This window comes from Oncorhynchus kisutch, unplaced genomic scaffold (genome assembly GCF_002021735.2).
Source record: "Oncorhynchus kisutch isolate 150728-3 unplaced genomic scaffold, Okis_V2 scaffold846, whole genome shotgun sequence".
Lineage (NCBI taxonomy): Eukaryota > Metazoa > Chordata > Actinopteri > Salmoniformes > Salmonidae > Oncorhynchus > Oncorhynchus kisutch.
Window position 1 is genome coordinate 31,517 of NW_022262791.1, and position 24,139 is coordinate 55,655.

Consider the following 24,139-nt stretch of genomic DNA (forward strand, 5'->3'; position numbering starts at 1 on the left):
TTATTTAACCAGGTAGGCTAGTTGAGAACACCTTTATTTAACCAGGTAGGCTAGTAGAGAACACCTTTATTTAACCAGGTAGGCCAGTTGAGAACACCTTTATTTAACCAGGTAGGCTAGTAGAGAACACCTTTATTTAACCAGGTAGGCTAGTTGAGAACACCTTTATTTAACCAGGTAGGCTAGTTGAGAACACCTTTATTTAACCAGGTAGGCTAGTTGAGAACACCTTTATTTAACCAGGTAGGCTAGTTGAGAACACCTTTATTTAACCAGGTAGGCTAGTTGAGAACACCTTTATTTAACCAGGTAGGCTAGTTGAGAACACCTTTATTTAACCAGGTAGGCTAGTTGAGAACACCTTTATTTAACCAGGTAGGCTAGTTGAGAACACCTTTATTTAACCAGGTAGGCTAGTTGAGAACACCTTTATTTAACCAGGTAGGCTAGTTGAGAACACCTTTATTTAACCAGGTAGGCAAGTTGAGAACAAGTTCTCATTTACAATTGCGACCTGGCCAAGATAAAGCAAAGCAGTTCGACAGATACAACGACACAGAGTTACACATGGAGTAAAACAAACATACAGTCAATAATGCAGTATAAACAAGTCTATATACAATGTGAGCAAATGAGGTGAGAAGGGAGGTAAAGGCAAAAAAGGCCATGGTGGCAAAGTAAATACAATATAGCAAGTAAAACACTGGAATGGTAGTTTTGCAATGGAAGAATGTGCAAAGTAGAAATAAAAATAATGGGGTGCAAAGGAGCAAAATAAATAAATAAAAATTAAATACAGTTGGGAAAGAGGTAGTTGTTTGGGCTAAATTATAGGTGGGCTATGTACAGGTGCAGTAATCTGTGAGCTGCTCTGACAGTTGGTGCTTAAAGCTAGTGAGGGAGATAAGTGTTTCCAGTTTCAGAGATTTTTGTAGTTCGTTCCAGTCATTGGCAGCAGAGAACTGGAAGGAGAGGCGGCCAAAGAAAGAATTGGTTTTGGGGGTGACTAGAGAGATATACCTGCTGGAGCGTGTGCTACAGGTGGGAGATGCTATGGTGACCAGCGAGCTGAGATAAGGGGGGACTTTACCTAGCAGGGTCTTGTAGATGACATGGAGACAGTGGGTTTGGCGATGAGTATGAAGCGAGGGCCAGCCAACGAGAGCGTACAGGTCGCAATGGTGGGTAGTATATGGGGCTTTGGTGATAAAACGGATTGCACTGTGATAGACTGCATCCAATTTGTTGAGTAGGGTATTGGAGGCTATTTTGTAAATGACATCGCCAAAGTCGAGGATTGGTAGGATGGTCAGTTTTACAAGGGTATGTTTGGCAGCATGAGTGAAGGATGCTTTGTTGCGAAATAGGAAGCCAATTCTAGATTTAACTTTGGATTGGAGATGTTTGATATGGGTCTGGAAGGAGAGTTTACAGTGGACCACTGTGACCACTCTAACAGTACTGTACACCATGGACCACTGTCCTGACCACTCTAACAGTAATATACACCATGTACCAGTGTCCTGACCACTAACAGTACTATACACCATGGACCACTGTCCTGACCACTCTAACAGTACTATACACCATGGACCACTGTCCTGACCACTCTAACAGTACTGTACACCATGGACCACTGTCCTGACCACTAACAGTACTGTACACCATGGACCACTGTCCTGACCACTAACAGTACTGTACACCATGGACCACTGTCCTGACCACTCTAACAGTACTGTACACCATGGACCACTGTCCTGACCACTCTAACAGTAATATACACCATGTACCAGTGTCCTGACCACTAACAGTACTATACACCATGGACCACTGTCCTGACCACTCTAACAGTACTATACACCATGGACCACTGTCCTGACCACTCTAACAGTACTGTACACCATGGACCACTGTCCTGACCACTAACAGTACTGTACACCATGGACCACTGTCCTGACCACTCTAACAGTACTGTACACCATGGACCACTGTCCTGACCACTCTAACAGTACTGTACACCATGGACCACTGTCCTGACCACTAACAGTACTGTACACCATGGACCAAATCAAATCAAATCTAATCAAATGTATTTATATAGCCCTTCGTACATCAGCTGATATCTCAAAGTGCTGTACAGAAACCCAGCCTAAAACCCCAAACAGCAAGCAATGCAGGTGTAGAAGCACGGTGGCTAGGAAAAACTCCCTAGAAAGGCCAATACCTAGGAAGAAACCTAGAGAGGAACCAGGCTATGTGGGGTGGCCAGTCCTCTTCTGGCTGTGCCGGGTGGAGATTATAACAGAACATGGCCAAGATGTTCAAATGTTCATAAATGACCAGCATGGTCGAATAATAATAAGGCAGAACAGTTGAAACTAGAGCAGCAGCACAGTCAGGTGGAAGTTGAAACTGGAGCAGCAGCATGGCCAGGTGGACTGGGGACAGCAAGGAGTCATCATGTCAGGTAGTCCTGGGGCATGGTCCTAGGGCTCAGGTCCTCCGAGAGAGAGAAAGTACTCCAGATATAACAAACTGACCCCAGCCCCCCGACACAAACTACTGCAGCATAAATACTGGAGGCTGAGACAGGAGGGGTCAGGAGACACTGTGGCCCCATCCGAGGACACCCCCGGACAGGGCCAAACAGGAAGGATATAACCCCACCCACTTTGCCAAAGCACAGCCCCCACACCACTAGACCACTGTCCTGACCACTAACAGTACTGTACACCATGGACCACTGTCCTGACCACTAACAGTACTGTACACCATGGACCACTGTCCTGACCACTAACAGTACTGTACACCATGGACCACTGTCCTGACCAGGTCTTGTAATGTCTGAGGAAACGATGGATTCATTATGGACAGAAAGTATCCACTCCACTTCACTCCCATGTTTTATGAGCTGAAATAAAAGATCCCAGAAATGTTCCATACTCACAAAATGCTTATTTCTCTCAAATTTGCTTACATTGCTGTTAGTGAGCATTTCACCTTTGCCAAGATAATCCATCCACATGACAGCTGTGGCATATCAAGAAGCTGATTAAACAGCATGATCATTACACAGGTGCACCTTGTGCTGGAGACAATAAAAGGCCATTCTAAAATGCCACAAATGTCTCAAGTTTTGAGGTAGCGTGCAATTGGCATGCTAACTGCAGGAATGTCCACCAGAGCTGTTGTCAGAGAATTGAATGGCCATTTCTCTACCATAAGCTGCCTCCAATGTTGTTTTAGACAATTTGGCAATACATTTAACCGGCCTAAAAACAACGCAGACCACGTGTAACCACGCCAGTCCAAGACCTCCACATACGGCTTCTTTACCTGCTGGATCGTCTGAGACTAACCACCCGAACAGCTGAATAAACTCTGGGTTTAGACAACTGAAGAATTTCTGCACTAACTGTCAGAAACGTCTCAGGGAAGCTCATCTGTGTGCTCGTTGTCCTCACCAGGGTCTTAACCTGACTGTAGTAACCGACTTCAGTGGGAAAATGCTCACCTTCGATGGCCACTGGCACGCTGGAGAAGTGTGCTCTTCACAAATGAATTAACTTAATCAACTTTTTCAACTGTACCGGGCAGATGGCAGACGTATGGCGTCGTGTGGGCAAGTGGTTTGCAGATATCAATGTTGTGAATCGAGTGACGTGTATGACAGCGTGTTCCAGTTCCCGCCAATATCCAGCAACTTCGCACAACCATTGAAGAGGAGTGGCACAACATTCCACAGGCCACAATCAACAGCCGGATTAACTCTATGCAAGGGGATGTGTCTTTCTGCATGAGGCAAATGGTGGTCACACCAGATACTGACTGGTTTTCTGATCCACGCCTCTACTTTTATTAAAAAGCTATCTGTGACCAACAGATACATATCTGTATTCCCAGTCATGTTAAATCCATTTCCTTATTTGAACTGTAACTCATATAACGCGAACTCCTAGCAACCCAAAGGTTACGAGTTGGAATCTCATCATGGACAACTTTAGCATTTTAGCTAATTAGAAACTTTTTTTTTTAGCTATTTTTGAACTACTTTTAACCTTTTAACCTAACTCCTAAATGTAACCTTAACCCCTAACCCCAGCTAACGTTAGCCAGTTAGTGAAAATTAGCCACCTAAATGGAATTCAAATCATACAGGATGTTACGAATTATAATTCGTACAATATGTTCCGAATTTGGTGAACGTACACTTGCTGACAGGTGTATAAAATCGAGCACACAGCCATGCAATCTCCATAGACACTCATTGGTAGTAGAATGGCCCGTACTGAAGTGTTCAGTGACTTTTAGCAACAGGTGTGGCTGAAATAGCTGAATCCACTCATTTGAAGGTGTGTCCACATACTTTTGGTCAGATAGTGTAAATTTAGCACATTTGTAACATAATATACAAAGAAACGTGCGCTCTCTTAACAACAGTCTATTCCTAGGATGCATGAATTTCAAGTTGGGGGAAGCTACAAGTTATCCTACCATTTCTACCAATCTGTTTGCCAGTTTTGATTTTCATATGCACATATCAGTGAAACAATTTAATTTAAATTATAACGTATTAATTTCTCATGTGGTTAATAATACAAATCAGGATTAAAATGATAAAAATCTAAAAATGGAAATTCCACCCATTCGAGACCAACAGCCTCTGTCATAATAAATATTATGGACACATTGATTCACCGTGAGCCATTGGCGGCTAAAGAAATGAGAGATGGCCAATGTAGCAGTAGGCCCATTGTCAACTAAGTAAAAATACATAAATCCGACAAAATATCCTGATGAAAATGCAGGTTCTTTCAATTGCATTAATCTCTACACCGCCTGTCTGCCTCCCTCCCTTTCTATCTGTCTTGACTTGAGCTATCACTAGTGAAGTGTAACATGGTAGCCTATCAAATCAATCAACTGGGTCTTGCCCAATGACTGTATATATGAAGCTCTGGCCAAAGATGTTGCTTGCAAACTTGCAACAATGTATCAACTAGCCTATTCAGAGCCCTCAGAGTTTCCCACCAGTGAGCTCTGGACAGACAGCTGTTTTTGTGCAAAAGGAAATGTTGAGGTATTTTATGACGTTCCACTCGATATATTGGATACTGTGGATTGTTTCAAATCACAAGCCTGTAGGTCTATATACCAAGCCTGTATGTCTATATACCAAGCCTGTAGGTCCATATACCAAGCCTGTAGGTCCATATACCAAGCCTGTAGGTCTATATACCAAGCCTGTAGGTCTATATACCAAGCCTGTAGGTCCATATTCCAAGCCTGTAGGTCTATATACCAAGCCTGTAGGTCTATATACCCAGCCTGTAGGTCTATATACCAAGCCTGTAGGTCTATATACCAAGCCTGTAGGTCTATATACCAAGCCTGTAGGTCCATATACCAAGCCCGTAGGGTCTATATACCAAGCCTGTAGGTCCATATACCAAGCCTGTAGGTCTATATACCAAGCCTGTAGGTCCATATACCAAGCCTGTAGGTCCATATACCAAGCCTGTAGGTCTATATACCCAGCCTGTAGGTCTATATACCAAGCCTGTAGGTCTATATACCAAGCCTGTAGGTCTATATACCAAGCCTGTAGGTCCATATACCAAGCCTGTAGGGTCTATATACCAAGCCTGTAGGTCTATATACCGAGCCTGTAGGTCTATATACTAAGCCTGTAGGTCTATATACCAAGCCTGTAGGTCTATATACTAAGCCTGTAGGTCTATATACCAAGCCTGTAGGTCCATATACCAAGCCTGTAGGTCCATATACCAAGCCCGTAGGGTCTATATACCAAACCTGTAGGTCTATATACCAAGCCTGTAGGTCTATATACCAAGCCTGTAGGTCTATATACCAAGCCTGTAGGTCCATATACCAAGCCTGCGACATGGGCAGTGTGCGTGGCAATAGGCCTCGCTGATTATTGAGATGCAGCTGTCTGTGAAAAGCAATGCATCTAAAATATGAATGAAGATGATATGCCTTCAGTATCATTTGAAATGTTGAGATGAGAAGAAGAGGAGGGTTGTAAGCGAACATATTGGTGCTTCTCTCTCCAGAATGTGTTCATATCTCCAGAATGTGCTCATATCTCCAGAATGTGCTCATATCTCCAGAATGTGCTCATATCTCCAGAATGTGTTCATATCTCCAGAATGTGCTCATATCTCCAGAATGTGTTCATATCTCCAGAATGCGTTCATATCTCCAGAATGTGCTCATATCTCCAGAATGTGTTCATATCTCCAGAATGTGCTCATATCTCCAGAATGTGTTCATATCTCCAGAATGTGCTCATATCTCCAGAATGCGTTCATATCTCCAGAATGTGTTCATATCTCCAGAATGTGTTCATATCTCCAGAATGTGTTCATATCTCCAGAATGTGTTCATATCTCCAGAATGCATTCATATCTCCAGAATGTGCTCATATCACCAGAATGCATTGAGCTGTCTCCCCCTAATTCTTGCGCATTCATTGTTTTATTGTGTTAATTGTTTGCCCTTTGATTGTTTATTTTGATCAATTCCCCATTACATATGTCACCAGTAGTAAATGTACCCTTAATCCCTGTAATTTGGTTACATACATTTCTGTTAATGCATGAATTAATTAGGCCTACAGTCATTTACTGTGATGTTGACTGTGAAGTTGGAGTGGAAATGATGTTTGCAGAGTTCATAACCTGCTACACTTGTGAGAAACAAGTTTTGGTTTATTTCATACCATAGTTTATGAATGTGGTCAATTTTTTCCTTGTTTTTTTGCTAGGAGCACTCCATGTGAACAATGAGCATGTGTCTGGTTTCTCTGCTCTGTTGAGAGAGCACGCGCATTAGCATGCATAGGCTAACTGGATGTCTGCTTTTTGATTGTCTTTACTCACCACCACGAACATGCTGAGGTTCTCAGCCATTTTTTATTTACCTCACAAAGTCAATGAAGTCTGTTTATTTTTTATCCATTATGAATGATAATAGTTCCTCGCAGTATTTGAAAAATTGTTCTAACACTCTCCCCTCAAATAATCACCAGGCCTCGGTGTGAAAGAGACAAATGTCATGCTCTGAGCTTTAAAAGAAGCTGATGATCCTCTGTGGCTACATCATGCTCTCTGGTGAAGTACACTATATATACAAAAGTATGTGGACACCTCTTCAAATGAGGGGAATCGGCTATTTCAGCCACACCTGTTGCTGACAGGTTTATAAAATCGAGCACACAGTCATGCAATCTCCATAGACAAACATTGGCTGTAGAATGGCCTTACTGAAGAGCTCAGTGACTTTCAACATAGCACCATCATAGGATGCAACCTTTCCAACAAGTCAGTTTGTCAAATTTCTGCCCTGCTAGAGCTGCCCCGGTCAACTGTAAGGGCTGTTATTGTGAAGTGGAAACATCTGGGAGCAACAACACCTCAGCCATTAAGTGGTAGGCCACACAAGCTCACAGAATGGGATCGCCGAGTGCTGAAGCGCATAAAAATTGTCTGTCCTCTGTTGCAACACTCACTACCGAGTTCCAAACTGCCTCTGGAAGCAACGTCAAGCACATTAACTGTTAATCGGGAGCTTCATGAGCAGCTGCACACAAGCCTAAGATCACCATGCGCAATGCCAAGCGTCGGCTGGAGTGGTGTAAAGCTCGCTGCCATTGGATTCTTTAGCAGTGGAAACGCTTTTTCTGGAGTGATGAATCACGCTGCACCATCTGGCAGTCCGACGGGAGAACGCTGCCTGCCCGAATGCAACGTGTCAACTGTAAAGTTTGGTGGAGGAGGAATAATGGTCTGGGGCTGTTTTTCATGGTTCGGGCTATGCCACTTAGTTCCAGGGAAGATATATTTTTATTTTTACCCCCCTTTTCAATCTTGTGTCAGAGGTGAAGGTGGAGTCATGCGTTCCGTTCAACTGGTGACTGAGGTGAGCCTGCAGGCGCCTAGCCCGCCACAAGGAGTCATTATAGCGTGATTAGCCAAGTAAAGCCCCCTGGCCAAACCCTCCCCTAACCTGGATGATGCTAGGCCAATTGTGTGCCGTCCTATGGGACTCCCGTCCACGGCCGGAAGAACCCAGGTCTGTAGTAACGCCTCAGGTCTGTAGCTGCGCCACTCGGGAGGCCCCAGTAAAGGGAAATCTTAACGCTACAGAATACAACGACATTCTAGACAATTCTGTGCTTCCATTTTTGGCAACAGTTTGAGGAAGGCCATTTCCTGTTTCAGCATGACAATGCCCCGTGCACAAAGCGAGATCCATACAGAAATTGTTTATGGAGATCTGTGTGGAAGAACTTGACTGGCCTGCACAGAGCCCTGACGTCAACCCAATCGAAAACCTTTAGGATGAATTGGAACGCCAACTGCGAGCCAGACCTAACTGCCCGACATCAGTGCCCGACCTCACTAATGCTCTTGTGGCTGAATGGAAGTCCTTGCAGCATTGTTCCAACATCTAGTGGAAAGCCTTCCCAGAAGAGTGGAGGCTGTTATAGCTGCAAAGGGGGGACCAACTCCATATTAAAGCCTTCCCAGAAGAGTGGAGGCTGTTATAGCTGCAAAGGGGGGACCAACTCCATATTAAAGCCTTCCCAGAAGAGTAGAGGCTGTTATAGCTGCAAAGGGGGGACAAACTCCATATTAAAGCCTTCCCAGAAGAGTAGAGGCTGTTATAGCTGCAAAGGGGGGACCAACTCCATATTACTTTTGGTCATGTAGTGTTATTTTTAGTGATTTTATTTATTTCTGTATAGACCGGAGTAATTATATCATTTTGGCAACTGTATTTAATTTTACTTTGCAGGCACCCCAACCAAACACATATACCCACTCCTCTCCTCTCCTCCATCCTCATTAAATGTGTTGTATTGTTCCAGCTGGTCCTGTCTAACGTGGACGTGGAGCTGAAGTATTATGACCTTGGTCTGCCGTGCCGCGACCAGACAGACGACCAGGTCACCATTGACTCGGCCATCGCCACCATGAAGTACAACGTGGCTGTCAAGTGTGCCACCATCACCCCGGATGAAGCCAGAGTCGATGGTATCTACTTTAATCACAGAAATACATTATCTGGTTAGAAATAAATCATACATCCACAAGATGGATATTTGAATCCCAGGGGATAAGACTTATTCAAGTGTTTCTATAAATATTTGTTTGACCATGGTTTCAGTGTCAGGAGGTAGATCAGTACTGCAGTTTGACAGTTAACAGCTTAACTCCTGTCAGGCCTTCATCCATGACCCTTACTCCTCAGAGTTGAAGATGTGGAAGAGTCAGGGTTAGATAGATAGTTAGTTAGTTACCTGGGCTAGATGTAGTAAGGTCAGGGTTAGGTAGATAGTTACCTGGGCTAGGTGTAGTAAGGTCAGGGTTAGGTAGATAGTTACCTGGGCTAGGTGTAGTAAGGTCAGGGTTAGGTAGATAGTTACCTGGGCTAGGTGTAGTAAGGTCAGGGTTAGGTACATAGTTACCTGGGCTAGGTGTAGTAGGGTTAGATATACACTACTGTTCAAAAGTTTGGGGTCACTTAGAAATGTCCTTGTTTTTTTTAAAAGAAAAGCACTTTTTTTAATCTATTGAAATAACATCAAATAAATCAGAAATTCAGTCTAGACATTGTTAATGTTGTAAATGACTATTGTAGCTGGAAACGGCAGATTTTTTATGGAATATCTACATAGGCGCACAGAGGCCCATTATCAGCAACCATCACTCCTGTGTTCCAATGGCACGTTGTGTTAGCTAATCCAAGTTTATCCTTTTAAAAGGCTAATTGATCATTAGAAAACCCTTTTCCAATTACATTAGCACAGCTGAAACTGTTGTTTTGATTAAAGAAGCAATAAAATTGGCCTTCTTTAGACTAGTTGAGTATTGTCACGACTTCCGCCGAAGTTGGCTCCCCTGCCTGTTCGGGCGGTGCTCGGCGGTCGTCGTCACCGTCCTACTAGCCACTACCGATCTCTTTTTCGTTTGTCTGTTGGTTTTGTCTTATTAGTTTCACCTGTGTGTATTTTAGTTTAGTTAGCGTCCTTATATATAGTAGGTTGTCCCACCCTTGTTTTGTGCGGGATTGTTTTTTGTTACTCTGTCGTATGGTGGTTTTCGTATGTGTATTCTCTGGACTATTTGGTCCTGTGTTTGGGCTGGTCTATTGTATGCGCCCTGTATGTTGGCGTGACCGTTTTGTGCACCGGAGAATAAATTGACGATCTACTGAACCCTGCTCTCTGCGCCTGATTCCACCCACCACTCCTAGTATCCCGTGACAAGTATCTGGAGCATCAGCATTTGTGGGTTCGATTACTGGCTCAAAATGGCCAGAAACAAAGCACTTTCTTCTGAAACTCGTCAGTCTATTCTTGATCTCAGAAATAAAGGCTATTCCATGCGAGAAATTGCCAAGAACTGAAGATGTTGTACAATGCTGTGTACTATTCCCTTCACAGAACAGCGCAAACTGGCCCTAACCAGAATAGAAAGAGGAGTGGGAGGCCCCGGTGCACAACTGAGCAAGAGGACAAGTACATTAGAGTGTCTAGTTTGAGAAACAGATCACACACAAGTCCTAAACTGGCAGCTTCATTAAATAGTATCCGCAAAACACCAGTCTCTACGTCAACAGTGAAGAGGTGACTCCGGGATGCTGGCCTTCTAGGAAGAGTTCCTCTGTCCAGTGTCTGTGTTCTTTTGCACATCTTAATCTTTTCTTTTTATTGACCACTCTAAGATATAGCATTTTCTTTGCAACTGTGCCTAGAAGGCCAGCATCCCGGAATCACCGCCTCACTGTTGACGTTGAGACTAGTGTTTTGCGGGTACTATTTAATGTAGCTGCCAGTTGAGGACTTGTGTGTCGTCTGTTTCTCAAACTAGACACTCTAATATACTTGTCCTCTTGCTCAGTTGTGCACCGGGGCCTCTCACTCCTCTTTCTATTCTGGTTAGGGCCAGTTTGCACTGTTCTGTAAAGGGAGTAGTACACAGCATTGTACGAAATCTTCAGTTTCTTGGCAATTTATCGCATGGAATAGCCTTCATTTCTCAGAAGTGTATAGTTGTAGTGTATAGTTACCTGGGCTAGATGTAGTAAGGTCAGGGTTAGATAGATAGTTAGTTACCTGGGCTAGATGTAGTATGGTCAGGGTTAGATAGATAGTTAGTTACCTGGGCTAGATGTAGTATGGTCAGGGTTAGATAGATAGTTAGTTACCTGGGCTAGATGTAGTAAGGTCATGGTTAGATAGTTAGTTAGTTAGTTAGTTAGTTAGTTACCTGGGCTAGGTGTAGTTGGGTTAGATAGATAGTTAGTTACCTGGGCTAGGTGTAGTTGGGTTAGATATATAGTTATCTGGGCTAGATGTAGTAAGGTCAGGGTTAGAGTTATGGTTAGGTCTAATAGGTTAACTCAGGCCTCCATCTCTAACCCTAACAGAGTTCAAGCTGAAGAAGATGTGGAAGAGTCCCAACGGAAGCATCAGGAACATTCTGGGCGGAACCGTCTTCCGAGAGCCGATCATCTGCAAGAACATTCCCCGTCTGGTCCCTGGTTGGACGCAGCCAATAACGATCGGCAGACACGCCTTTGGTGACCAGGTAGATAAGTAACATACAATACGTGTTTTAGATTAGATTTGTATTCAATCACAGAGCATGTGAGGATTGTTCTGTTGTTGATGTTTGTTGTTGTGTTGTTCCACAGTACAGAGCCACAGACTTTGTGATCACCAAGCCAGGGAAGTTTAAGATGGTGTTCACCCCAGCTGACGGCAGCAAGGGGAGTGAGTGGGAGGTCTTTGACTTCGTCTCAGGAGGCTGTGGGTTGGGCATGTACAATACTGATGAGGTGAGCAGGCTGGGGCAGGTTCTTTTTTTTTTTAAGTTACACACTTTATTTTCCATCCAAGGAATGAAATTTGCCTTTGACATTAAAGAACATAAACTGAGCAAAAATATAAACACAACATGTAAAGTGTTGGTCCCATGTTTTATGAGCTGAAATAAAATATCTCAGAAATGTTCTCTATGCACAAAAAGCTTATTTCTCTCAAATTTGGTGGACAAATGTGTTTACATCCCTGTTAGTGAGCACTTCTCCTTTGCCAAGATAATCCATCTACCTGACAGGTGTGGAAAATAAAGAAGCTGATTAAACGGCATAATCATTACACAGGTGCACCTTGTGCTGGAGACAATAAAAGGCCACTTTAAAATGTGCACTTTTGTCACACAACACAATGCCACAGAGCGTGCAATTGGCATGCTGACTGCAGGAATGTTGCCAGGGAATTTAATGTTAATTTCTCTACCATAAGCCTCCTCCAACATCGGTTTAGAGAATATGGCAGTACATCCAACCGGCCTCATAACCGCAGGCCACGTGTAACCACGGCAGCCCAGGACCTCCACATCCGGCTTCATCACCAGCTGGATCATCTGAGACCAGCCAGACGGACAGCACCACTGAAGAATTTCTGCACAAACTGTTAGAAACGTCTCAGGGAAGCTTATCTTGTGCTCGTCGTCCTCACCAGGGTTTTGACCTGACTGCAGGTCGGCGTCATAACCGACTTCAGTGGGTAAATGCTCATCTTCGATGGCCACTGGCACGCTGGAGAAGTGTGCTCTTCAGGGATGATTCCCGGTTTGAACTGTACCAGGCAACTGGTAGTGTTTTGTGGGCCAGCGGTTTGCTGATGTCAATGTTGTGAACAGAATGCCCCATGGTGGCGGTGGGGTTATGGTATGGGCAGGCATAAGCTATGGACAATGAACACAATTGCATTTTATCAATGGAAATTTGAATGCACAGAGATACCGTGACGAGATCCTGAGGTCCATTGTCTTGTTATTCATCCTCCACGATCACCTTATGTTTCAGTATGATAATGTACAGCCTGTCTTTCCTCTCCAGTCCATCACCTCATTTTTCAGTATGATAATGTACAGCCTGTTTGTCCTGTCCAGTCCATCACCTCATGTTTCAGTATGATAATGTACAGCCTGTTTGTCCTGTCCAGTCCATCACCTCATGTTTCAGTATGATAATGTACAGCCTGTTTGTCCAGTCCATCACCTCATGTTTCAGTATGATAATGTACAACCTGTCTGTCCTGTCCATCACCTCATGTTTCAGCATGATAATGTACAGCCTGTTTGTCCTGTCCATCTCCTCATGTTTCAGTATGATAATGTACAGCCTGTTTGTCCTGTCCTGTCCATCACAGGGTTCTAATAGTGTTCTGTCTGTCCTGTCCAGTCCATCACAGGGTTTGCCCACAGCTGTTTCCAGTATGCCATCAATAAGAGGTGGCCTCTATACATGAGCACTAAGAACACCATCCTTAAGTACTACGACGGACGCTTCAAGGATATCTTCCAGGAGATCTTTGAGGAGTAAGACATTCAACTGGCAGCCTACAGTATAGAGTTGCACTGCATTCCACATTTATACTATTCTAGATATTTATTTATTTTTATTTATTTACCTTTATTTAACCAGGTAGGCAAGTTGAGAACAAGTTCTCATTTACAATTGCGACCTGGCCAAGATAAAGCAAAGCAGTTCGACAGATAAAACGACACAGAGTTACACATGGAGTAAAAACAAACATACAGTCAATAATGCAGTATAAACAAGTCTATATACAATGTGAGGTGAGAAGGGAGGTAAAGGCAAAAAAGGCCATGATGGCAAAGTAAATACAATATAGCAAGTAAAATACTGGAATGGTAGTTTTGCAATGGAAGAATGTGCAAAGTAGAAATAAAAAATAATGGGGTGCAAAGGAGCAAAATAAATAAATAAATTAAAATTAAATACAGTTGGGAAAGAGGTAGTTGTTTGGGCTAAATTATAGGTGGGCTATGTACAGGTGCAGTAATCTGTGAGCTGCTCTGACAGTTGGTGCTTAAAGCTAGTGAGGGAGATAAGTGTTTCCAGTTTCAGAGATTTTTGTAGTTCGTTCCAGTCATTGGCAGCAGAGAACTGGAAGGAGAGGCGGCCAAAGAAAGAATTGGTTTTGGGGGTGACTAGAGAGATATACCTGCTGGAGCGTGTGCTACAGGTGGGAGATGCTATGGTGACCAGCGAGCTGAGATAAGGGGGGACTTTACCTAGCAGGGTCTTGTAGATGACATGGAGCCAGTGGGTTTGGCGACGAGTATGAAGCGAGGGCCAGCCAACGAGAGCGTACAGGTCGCAATGGTGGGTAGTATATGGGGCTTTGGTGATAAAACGGATTGCACTGTGATAGACTGCATCCAATTTGTTGAGTAGGGTATTGGAGGCTATTTTGTAAATGACATCGCCAAAGTCGAGGATTGGTAGGATGGTCAGTTTTACAAGGGTATGTTTGGCAGCATGAGTGAAGGATGCTTTGTTGCGAAATAGGAAGCCAATTCTAGATTTAACTTTGGATTGGAGATGTTTGATATGGGTCTGGAAGGAGAGTTTACAGTCTAACCAGACACCTAAGTATTTGTAGTTGTCCACGTATTCTAAGTCAGAGCCGTCCAGAGTAGTGATGTTGGACAGGCGGGTAGGTGCAGGTAGCGATCGGTTGAAGAGCATGCATTTAGTTTTACTTGTATTTAAGAGCAATTGGAGGCCACGGAAGGAGAGTTGTATGGCATTGAAGCTTGCCTGGAGGGTTGTTAACACAGTGTCCAAAGAAGGGCCGGAAGTATACAGAATGGTGTCGTCTGCGTAGAGGTGGATCAGGGACTCACCAGCAGCAAGAGCGACCTCATTGATGTATACAGAGAAGAGAGTCGGTCCAAGAATTGAACCCTGTGGCACCCCCATAGAGACTGCCAGAGGTCCGGACAGCAGACCCTCCGATTTGACACACTGAACTCTATCAGAGAAGTAGTTGGTGAACCAGGCGAGGCAATCATTTGAGAAACCAAGGCTGTCGAGTCTGCCGATGAGGATATGGTGATTGACAGAGTCGAAAGCCTTGGCCAGATCAATGAATACGGCTGCACAGTAATGTTTCTTATCGATGGCGGTTAAGATATCGTTTAGGACCTTGAGCGTGGCTGAGGTGCACCCATGACCAGCTCTGAAACCGGATTGCATAGCAGAGAAGGTATGGTGAGATTCGAAATGGTCGGTAATCTGTTTGTTGACTTGGCTTTCGAAGACCTTAGAAAGGCACGGTAGGATAGATATAGGTCTGTAGCAGTTTGGGTCAAGAGTGTCCCCCCCTTTGAAGAGGGGGATGACCGCAGCTGCTTTCCAATCTTTGGGAATCTCAGACGACACGAAAGAGAGGTTGAACAGGCTAGTAATAGGGGTGGCAACAATTTCGGCAGATAATTTTAGGAAGAAAGGGTCCAGATTGTCTAGCCCGGCTGATTTGTAGGGGTCCAGATTTTGCAGCTCTTTCAGAACATCAGCTGAATGGATTTGGGAGAAGGAGAAATGGGGAAGGCTTGGGCGAGTTGCTGTTGGGGGTGCAGTGCTGTTGTCCGGGGTAGGAGTAGCCAGGTGGAAAGCATGGCCAGCCGTAGAAAAATGCTTATTGAAATTCTCAATTATGGTGGATTTATCAGTGGTGACAGTGTTTCCTATCTTCAGTGCAGTGGGCAGCTGGGAGGAGGTGTTCTTATTCTCCATGGACTTTACAGTGTCCCAGAACTTTTTTGAGTTAGTGTTGCAGGAAGCAAATTTCTGCTTGAAAAAGCTAGCCTTGGCTTTTCTAACTGCCTGTGTATAATGATTTCTAGCTTCCCTGAACAGCTGCATATCACGGGGGCTGTTCGATGCTAATGCAGAACGCCATAGGATGTTTTTGTGTTGGTTAAGGGCAGTCAGGTCTGGGGAGAACCAAGGGCTATATCTGTTCCTGGTTCTAAATTTCTTAAATGGGGCATGTTTATTTAAGATGGTTAGGAAGGCATTTTTAAAAAATATCCAGGCATCCTCTACTGACGGGATGAGATCAATATCCTTCCAGGATACCCCGGCCAGGTCGATTAGAAAGGCCTGCTCGCAGAAGTGTTTCAGGGAGCGTTTTACAGTGATGAGTGGAGGTCGTTTGACCGCTGACCCATTACGGATGCAGGCAATGAGGCAGTGATCGCTGAGATCTTGGTTGAAGACGGCAGAGGTGTATTTAGAGGGGAAGTTGGTTAGGATGATATCTATGAGGGTGCCCGTGTTTAAGGTTTTGGGGAGGTACCTGGTAGGTTCATTGATTATTTGTGTGAGATTGAGGGCATCAAGTTTAGATTGTAGGATGGCTGGGGTGTTAAGCATGTTCCAGTTTAGGTCGCCTAGCAGCACGAACTCTGAAGATAGATGGGGGGCAATCAGTTCACATATGGTGTCCAGAGCACAGCTGGGGGCAGAGGGTGGTCTATAGCAGGCGGCAACGGTGAGAGACTTGTTTTTAGAGAGGTGGATTTTTAAAAGTAGAAGTTCGAATTGTTTGGGTACAGACCTGGATAGTAGGACAGAACTCTGCAGGCTATCTTTGCAGTAGATTGCAACACCGCCCCCTTTGGCAGTTCTATCTTGTCTGAAAATGTTGTAGTTTGGAATTAAAATGTCTGAGTTTTTGGTGGTCTTCCTAAGCCAGGATTCAGACACAGCTAGAACATCCGGGTTGGCAGAGTGTGCTAAAGCAGTGAATAGAACAAACTTAGGGAGGAGGCTTCTAATGTTAACATGCATGAAACCAAGGCTATTACGGTTACAGAAGTCGTCAAAAGAGAGCGCCTGGGGAATAGGAGTGGAGCTAGGCACTGCAGGGCCTGGATTCACCTCTACATCGCCAGAGGAACATAGGAGGAGTAGAATAAGGGTACGGCTAAAAGCTATGAGAATTGGTCGTCTAGAACGTCTGGAACATAGAGTAAAAGGAGGTTTCTGGGGGCGATAAAATAGCATCAAGGTATAATGTACAGACAAATGTATGGTAGGATGTGAATACAGTGGAGGTAAACCTAGGTATTGAGTGATGAAGAGAGAGATATTGTCTCTAGAAACATCGTTGAAACCAGGAGATGTCATTGCATGTGTGGGTGGTGGAACTAATAGGTTGGATAAGGTATAGTGAGCAGGACTAGAGGCTCTACAGTGAAATAAGCCAATAAACACTAACCAGAACAGAAATGGACAAGACATATTGACATTAAGGGGAGGCATGCTTAGTCGAGTGATCAAAAGGGTCCGGTGAGTGGAGAGGTTGGTTGGTGATTTAGACAGCTAGCCAGGGCATCGGTAGCAAGCTAGCATAGGATGGAGGTCTGTTGTTAGCCACCTCCTGCGCTCCGTCAGTAGATTAGTGGGGTTCCGTGTGGTAGAGGGGATTAATCCAAATCACACAACAACAACAAAAATAAAAACAATAGATATAGTTATAGAGGCCCAAGAAGAAAACATAATAATAATAATAAAAAATAAAAAAAAATAAAAAAAATTGTCCGATATAGACTATACCTAACTACTGTAGATATAGTCTATTCACCATATCTATAACTAACTAGATATAGTCTATTCACCATATTTATAACTATATATAGTCTATTCACCATATTTATAACTATATATAGTCTGTTCACCATATTTATAAACATATATAGTCTATTCACCATATCTATAATTAACTAGATATAGTCTATTCACCATATTTATAACTAGATATAGTCTATTCACCATATCTATAACTAGATATAGTCTATTCACCATATCTATAACTAGATATAGTCTATTCACCATATTTATAACTAGATATAGTCTATTCACCATATTTATAACTAGATATAGTCTATTCACCATATCTATAACTAGATATAGTCTATTCACCATATTTATAACTAGATATAGTCTATTCACCATATTTATAACTAGATATAGTCTATTCACCATATTTATAACTAGATATAGTCTATTCACCATATTTATAACTAGATATAGTCTATTCACCATATTTATAACTATATATATAGTCTATTCACCATATTTTTACTAGATATAGTCTATTCACCATATTTTTACTAGATATAGTCTATTCACCATATTTATAACTAGATATAGTCTATTCACCATATTTATAACTAGATCTAGTCTATTCACCATATCTATAATTAACTAGATATAGTCTATTCACCATATTTATAACTAGATATAGTCTATTCACCATATTTATAACTAGATATAGTCTATTCACCATATTTATAACTAGATCTAGTCTATTCACCATATCTATAATTAACTAGATATAGTCTATTCACCATATTTATAACTAGATATAGTCTATTCACCATATTTATAATTAACTAGATATAGTCTATTCACCATATTTATAACTAGATAAAGTCTATTCACCATATTTATAACTAGATATAGTCTATTCACCATATTTATAACTATATATAGTCTATTCACCATATCTATAACTAGATATAGTCTATTCACCATATTTATAACTATATATATAGTCTATTCACCATATTATACCTAACTAGACATACAACTCTATTCAATCTGTATCGCCTGATAGAGCACTGGAAATGTAAAGGTCATTTCCTATTGAGACGACATCTGCAGTGTTTACCGTGAATGCAGTCTCTGCTAACGCGGGAACATTGCCTTTAAATTTCAATCATAATCATCAAAGAAATTGTAGTTGTCACATGCGTGGAATACGACAGGTGTAGTTGAAAGAGATGGGTAATCATCGGTCTTCTTCGCTGAAGGCAACTTGTCTAAGACAATGAAATTGGCTGCCTTGGAGAACCGATCAACGACCACCAGGGTAGTGGTAAGCCCTTGGGATGGAGGTAACCCTCTGATAAAGTCTACAGACAGGTGGGACCAGGGCCCGCTGGGGATGGGCAGAAGTTGTAGCAACCCAGCCGGTTGCTGGCGTAAGGACTTGCTTTGGGCACAGGTGGAACAGGGCACAACAAAGGATCTCACCTCAATCATGTTGAGCCACCAGAATATCTTCCTCAGGAACTCCAGAGTCCGATTAACCCCTGGATGCCCAGGTAATTTAGAGGAGTGTCCCCATTGTAGTACTCGAGAACGGGCTGATTGCAGAATGTAGAGTCTGTTAGTGGGTTCCCCACCGGGGTCAGGTTCTCGGGTCTGGGCTTGTCCGACCGTGGTCTCAATACTCCATATCACAGCGGCCACAATGCGGGAGCTGGGGATGATGAGCTCGGAGTCCCTCTCCTCGTTAGGGACATCCTGTTGGCGGGACAGGGTGTCTGCTTTCTGATTCTTGGATCCCGGGCGATAGGCTGAAATCAAAATCGAGACCTCCGCAGTAAAGGCAGAAGCCTTCGCACATGCACCTTGTGGGCTCAGACATGTGCGTCCCAGCTGCATGGGCTCCTCAATAATGGGTTCGGGGAGCTTGGGGTGCTCAGGAAACCAGGATAATGGGGTGGTGTCAAAAAGGTGCTGTTTCACGTGTTCTCGGAGGCAGTTGTCGATTCTGATTGCCAGAATTATCAGGGACTCAAGGTCCTCTTCCAGTTCCCGAGAGGCCAGTTCATCCTTGATGGAGTTGAACAGTCGGCTGGCTGCTTCTTGTCCGCTGAATGGGTGGTTGAAGACTCGTCGCAGCTCGGCAATGAAGGCTAATATTTATTTTTAATTTGACCTTTATTTAACTAGGCAAGCCAGTTAAGAACAAATTCTTATTTTCAATGACGGCCTAGGAACAGTGGATTAACTGTCTGTTCAGGGGCAGAACGGCAGGGTAGCCTAGTGGTTAGAGCGTTGGACTAGTAACTGGAAGGTTGCAGGTTCAAACCCCCGAGCTGACATGGTACAAAACTGTCGTTCTGCCCCTGAACAGGAACAGTTAACCCACTGTTCCTAGGCCGTCATTGAAAATAATAATTTGTTCTTAACTGACTTGCCTAGTTCAATAAAGGTAAAATTAATATTAGCCTTCATTGTCAGCTTGGGGATTTGAACTTGCAACCTTCCGGGTTACCGCTCTAACCACTAGGCTACCCTGCCGCCCCAAATATGGAGCTGCAGGATGGTGGCTGTGTAACGTGTATGCTAATAATCAGGAAGTACAGAGAGTGAATTTAATAGAACATGGAACAAAACAAGAAACACGAGTAGCGTACAGACATAAAACAAAGGAACAGAAACAATAACGCCTGGGGAAAGAACCAAAGGGAGTGACAGATATAGGGGTGGTAATCAGGAAGGGGATGGAGTCCAGGTGGGTAACAACATTCTTGATCTGGGTGATCTCTGCTGGGTCAATGTTTTGGCAGAAGCTTGCTGTAATGTGATAAGGTTTGAGACAGGTGCAGAGAAGAGTCCAGACAAGGAATCAGTGGTTCAGGATAAACATAATACTTTACTGAGAAATGGTGGCCACAGGATCACAGTATACTTCAAAAAACAACACCCAGGAAACGAACGCACACGGTAAATAATTCAAGCTTCTGCAAAGGACAACAGAAATCACTTCGTTTAACAGGGAAATCATAATGGGTAAATTGGACACACCTGAGTGTCATCAATGTCTCTAGGATGGTCTCTAACACCCTCTGGTGACAGGTGGACCATGACAGTGCGGTAGCAGAGAGAACAGTCTATGACTTGGGTTACTGTAGTCTTTGACACATTTTTGGGCCTTCGTCTGACACGGTCTAATATGGAGGCCCTGGATAGCATGAAGCTTGGCCCCAGTGATGTACTGGGCCGGACGCACTACCCTCTGTAGGACCTTACGGTCGGATGCCGAGCAGTTGCCATACCAGGTAGTGATGCCATACCAGGTAGTGATGCAACTGGTCAGGATGCTCTCAATGGTGCAGCTGAACTTTTTGAAGATCTGGAGACCCATGCCAAATCTTTTCAAGCTCCTGAGGGGGAAAAGGCATTGTCGTGCCCTCTTCATGACTGTTTTTGAGTGTTTGGACCATGATAGTTTGTTGGTGATGTGGACGCCAAGGAACTTGAAGCTCTCAACCTGTTCCACTACAGCCCCGTCGATGTGAATGGGGGCGTGCTGGGTCCTCCTTTTCCTGTAGTCCACGATCATCTCCTTTGTCTTGATCACGTTGAGGGAGAGGTTTTTGTCTTGGCACCACACAGCCAGGTCTCTTACGGCCTCTGACCGACTGTCTCATTGTTGTCGGTGATCAGGCCTACCACCGTTGTGTCATCAGCAAACTTAATGATGGTGTTGGAGTCGTGCTTGCCATGCAGTCGTTTGTGAACGGGACTAAGGAGGGGACTAAGCACGCACCCCTGAGGGGCCACTGTGTTGAGGATCAACGTGGCATATGTGTTGTTGCCTACCCTTACCACCTGGGGGCGGCCCATCAGGAAGTCCAGGATCCAGTTGCAGAGGGAGGTGTTTAGTCCCAGGGTCCTTAGCTTATTGGTGAGCTTTGTGGGCGCTATGGTGTTGAGCGTTGAGCTTTCGTCAATGAACAGCATTCTCACATAGGTGTTCCTTGTGTCCAGGTGGTAAAGGGCAGTGTTGAGTGCGATTGAGATTGCATCATCTGTTGGGGCGATATGCGAATTGGAGTGGGTCTAGCGTTTCCGGGATGATGGAGGTGATGTTAGCCATGACCAGCCTTTCAAAGTACTTCATGGCTACCGACATGAATGCTACAGAGCAGCAGTAGTCATTTAAGCAGGTTACCTTTGCTTTCTTGGCCACAGGGACTATGGTGGTCTGCTTGAAACATGTAGGTACTACAGACTTGTACTACAGACACTTGCCAGTTAGTCCGCACATACTCTGAGTACACGTCCTGGTAATCCATCTGACCCCGCTACCTTGTGAATGTTGACCTGTTTTAAAGGTTTTGCTCACGTCGGCTGATCACACAGTCATCTGAAACAGCTGATGCTCTCATGCATGCTTCAGTGTTGCTTGCCTCGAAGCGAGCATGAAAAGCATTTAGCCCATCTGGAAGGCGTCACTTGGCAGCTCGCGGATGGGTTTCCCTTTGTAGTCTGTAATAGCTTGCAAGCCCTGCCCCAACTGACGAGCATCAGAGCTGGTGGAGTAGGATTCAATCTTAGTCCTGTATTGACGCTTTGCCTGTTTGATGGTTCGTCTGAGGGCATAGCCAGATTTCTTATAAGCATTCAGATTAGTGTCCCTCTCCTTGAATGCGGCAGCTCTAGCCTTTTGCTCGGTGCGGATGATGCCTCTAATCCATGGCTTCTGGTTGGGATATGGACGCATGACGTCGTCGATGCACTTTTTGATGAAGCTGGTGACTGATTTGATATACTGCTAAATTCCATTGGATGAATCATGGAACATATTCCAGTTTGTGCTAGCAAAACAGTCCTGTAACATAGCATCCCCTTCATCTGAGCACTTCCGTATTGAGAAAGTCACTGGTACTTCCTGCTTTAGCTTTTGCTTGTAAGCAGGAATTAGGGGGATAGAATTATGGTCAGATTTGCCAAATGGAGCGTGAGGGAGAGCTTTGTACATGTCTCTGTGTGTGGAGTAAAGGTGGTGTAGAATTTTTTTCTCCCTCTGGTTAAACATGTGACATGCTGGTAGAAATTAGGTAAACATATTTAAGTTTGCCTGCATTAAAGTCACCGGCCACTAGTGCGGCTTCTGGATGAGCATTTTCTTCTTTGCTTATGGCCTTACAGCTCGTTGAGTGCAGTCTTAGTGCCATCATCGGTTTGTGGTGGTAAATAGACAACTGCGAAAAATATAGATGAAAACTCTCTTGGTAGATAGTGTGGTCTACAGCTTATCATTAGGTACTCTACCTCAGGTGAGAAATACCTTGAGACTACCTTAATGTTAGACATCGCGCACCAGCTGTTATTGACAAATAGACACACACCCACCCCTTGTCTTACCTGACATAGCTGTTCTGTCCTGCCGATGTACGGAAAACCCAGCCAATTTTATATTATCGTTGTCGTCGTTCAGCCATGACTCAGTGAAACATTAGATACAACAATGTTAATGTCCCATTAGTCTCGAACGGAGCTCATCCAGTTTATTCTCCAGTGATTGCACGATGGCCAATAGAACGGATGGTAGAGGCGGGTTACCAAGTAGCCGACGAATTCTCACAAGGCACCCTGATCTGCACCCATGTTATTTCCTTCCTTTCTTCGTGTGAATAAAAGTCATTTTGGCCTTGTCTGGGAGCAACATTATGTCCTTCACGTCAGACTCATTAAAGAAAAAATGTTCATCCAGTTTGAGGTGAGTAATCACTGTTCTGATATCCAGAAGCTCTTTTCGGCCATAAGAGACGGTAGCATCAGCATTATGTACAAAATAAGTTACAAACAATGCGAAAAAACACACAAAATAGCACAATTGGCGCCATTTTCTTATCATTCTGTACCATGCTGAAATTCCATGATACAGATTGAATAGAGGCCACAGTCTATTCACCATAAAAAAGATCACATAAAAACCATATAAAGTTATTGACATGCCAAAGTGGCTTGCCACGGTAGACAGTATCATTCCTTGCTGATTCTTCCCCAGTGTTAACAGTTAATCTAGGCCTGCTTTAAAAGCTCCCCTGTGTTCTCTACAGGAACTACAAGCCAGAGTTTGACAGGCTGAAGATCTGGTACGAGCACCGCCTCATTGATGACATGGTGGCACAAGTCCTCAAGTCCTCCGGAGCCTTCGTCTGGGCCTGCAAGAACTACGATGGAGACGTTCAGTCTGACATATTGGCTCAAGGTGAGACCAACACTAATATATAATATACTGTATATACAGTACCAGTCAAAAGTTTGGACGCCTACTCATTCAAGGGTTTTTCTTGATTTTTACGATTTTCTACATTGTAAAATAATAGTGAAGACATAAAAACTATAAAATAACACATATGAAATCATGTAGTAACCAAAAAAGTGTTAAACAAATCTAAATATATTTTATATTTAAAATTCTTTAAAGTTAACGACCTGACGACAGCTTTGCACACTCTTGGCATTCTCAAAACCATCAAGCGCTATGATGAAACTGGCTCTCATGTGGACCGCCACAGGAATGGAAGACCCAAAGTTACCCCTGCTGCAGAGGACATGTTCATAAATGCTTCACAGAGTTCAAGTAACAGACACATCTCAACATCAACTGTTCAGAGGAGACTGCTTGAAT

The 24,139-nt window shown here is 43.7% G+C and overlaps 1 protein-coding gene across 1 annotated transcript in view; it reads left to right on the plus strand.

Moving 5' to 3' along the window:
- Positions 1–24,139, plus strand: part of LOC116362575 (isocitrate dehydrogenase [NADP], mitochondrial-like) — a 91,739-nt gene that overhangs the window by 15,782 nt on the left and 51,818 nt on the right. Inside the window, exons 3-7 of the mRNA XM_031816647.1 lie at positions 8,897–9,062; positions 11,461–11,621; positions 11,728–11,871; positions 13,285–13,421; positions 23,565–23,716. Coding sequence (XP_031672507.1) covers positions 8,897–9,062; positions 11,461–11,621; positions 11,728–11,871; positions 13,285–13,421; positions 23,565–23,716 — 760 coding nt within the window. The remainder of the gene's footprint in view (positions 1–8,896; positions 9,063–11,460; positions 11,622–11,727; positions 11,872–13,284; positions 13,422–23,564; positions 23,717–24,139) is intronic.